This window comes from Temnothorax curvispinosus, unplaced genomic scaffold, assembly GCF_003070985.1.
Source record: "Temnothorax curvispinosus isolate PA1 unplaced genomic scaffold, ASM307098v1 QBEX01014865.1, whole genome shotgun sequence".
Taxonomy (NCBI): domain Eukaryota; kingdom Metazoa; phylum Arthropoda; class Insecta; order Hymenoptera; family Formicidae; genus Temnothorax; species Temnothorax curvispinosus.
In genome coordinates this window covers 1-1,713 of record NW_020224645.1, presented here as the reverse complement: position 1 = coordinate 1,713, position 1,713 = coordinate 1, and the positions used below count along the sequence as shown (strand labels likewise).

Sequence of the window (1,713 nt, the reverse complement as noted above, 5' to 3'; positions counted from 1 at the left end):
ATTACAATGATACTGTATGGCAGTTTCCTATAAAAATACAATTTCCATTTGAATACACACAATCGCCGATGGTTGAATTTCTCGTTATAGCAGTATCTTTACATGTGATATTACATGTTTGCATGATTAGTATTCTGAATGGATTTATCTTTACTTTGGTAACTCATATTGCATATTTGTTATGTTAAGTTTTTATCAATTTTTAATATGACAGTACGATTTACGTAAACTTATTAGCGTAAACGCTATTGCATGGAAATTTTACATTAAATAATTTGCAGAGTTTTATTACTTGTGACACAATTTACACAAATACATGTTACGTTTTTGTATTAAATATTTTAAAATTTATTGTGATCGAGTGTTGAGAATAGGCATATATTACAGTCAAAAAATCTAAATTAAATTTATTTCGTGAGATTATTACATTTATTGTATCTCTGTACCGAAAATATTCAAATTTTACATGCAATAATTATAATTTTTACAAAAATTTAAGTATATTATAGGTGCTCCATCTAAGCGGCCAAGTTGATATAATATGTCAAGAGTTTGAAAATATTTCCAAGCATATTCTTCTTCATAGATTTTCTATACCTTCATTTGGCATACTGATTGAGAAGCATAATAAAGTCATTTCATTTTCCGAAAACATCGAACAACTATTTTCTTTTATCGGATTAATGCAGGTTGTTTGGATTACTTTAGTTATTTGCTGTCTTGGATTTGTCTTGATAATTGTAAGTACTATAATAAATATGAAATAGTTGTCATGTATTTTATTTATTCTATTTTTGTTGTTCATTGAGCCAGTCTATTCACAATAAAACTGGTGTTTTCGCATTAGTGAAAACCATGATTGCTTATCTTGCCATAGCAATGGAAGTTTTTATGATTTGCTTTTCCGGAGAATATCTTAGCTCTAAAGTAAGTATCTAAAAGTGATTAATCGTAAATTTTTAAATAAATTTTTTATCACATGATATTTATGCCGATATAATGATAGAACTGTATGACATAGTTCTAAAGATATATTAATATATGTTGCAGTGTGTGTGTGTGTGTGTGTGTGTGTGTGTGCGCGTGTGCGTGTGTCTGTGTGTAAAATTAAAAATATTATTTATGTTAATTAATTTTAAGCAAAAAAAAATTTTTCTTATTTTAAAATAAGATATATATTACAAACATATAGATATTTTTAGAAATACTAACAACACACACATGACTGGTATAATAAAATTATATCTAAATTTATATCTAAATTTATAAAATTTTTATTAATTAATAGTTTATTATAAATATAAAACTTATTATATTTTTAAATAACAATAGAAATGGAATCAATGAATAGTATTTTTTATTTTGTTACTATAATATTTTTACAATGTCAAAAATAATACTGAGAAAATCTTTTCTTGCTAAATAAATTAAACTTAAAAGATAAAAATAAATATAAAATATTGTAATATTTGACAGTATTTGCATCATTTTTTAGGGCAAATCAATTGCCAGGGCAACATACGAGACGCCTTGGTATAATATGCCGTCAAATCAGAGTAAAATTTTAATATTTATAATGATGAGATCGCAAAAGCGACTAGCAATCACGGCGGGGAAGATGATGGATATGTCATTTGAAACTTTTACAAGTGTAAATTTTAAAATTTTTTAAATTATTAAATTATTAAAACACAAATTTATTTAAATTTAATT

General features: G+C 24.8%; 1 protein-coding gene across 1 annotated transcript; it reads left to right on the top strand.

The window, feature by feature from the left end:
- Positions 1-10: 10 nt before the first annotated feature.
- On the top strand, positions 11-1,651 carry LOC112465035 (odorant receptor 22c-like; the record flags this gene model as incomplete). The annotated part of the gene is made up of 4 exons (XM_025032394.1): positions 11-158; positions 510-740; positions 814-927; positions 1,496-1,651. Coding segments are annotated over exons 1-4 (591 nt in total), but the record flags the coding sequence as incomplete, so codon positions are not given.
- Between the last annotated feature and the right edge of the window lie 62 nt (positions 1,652-1,713).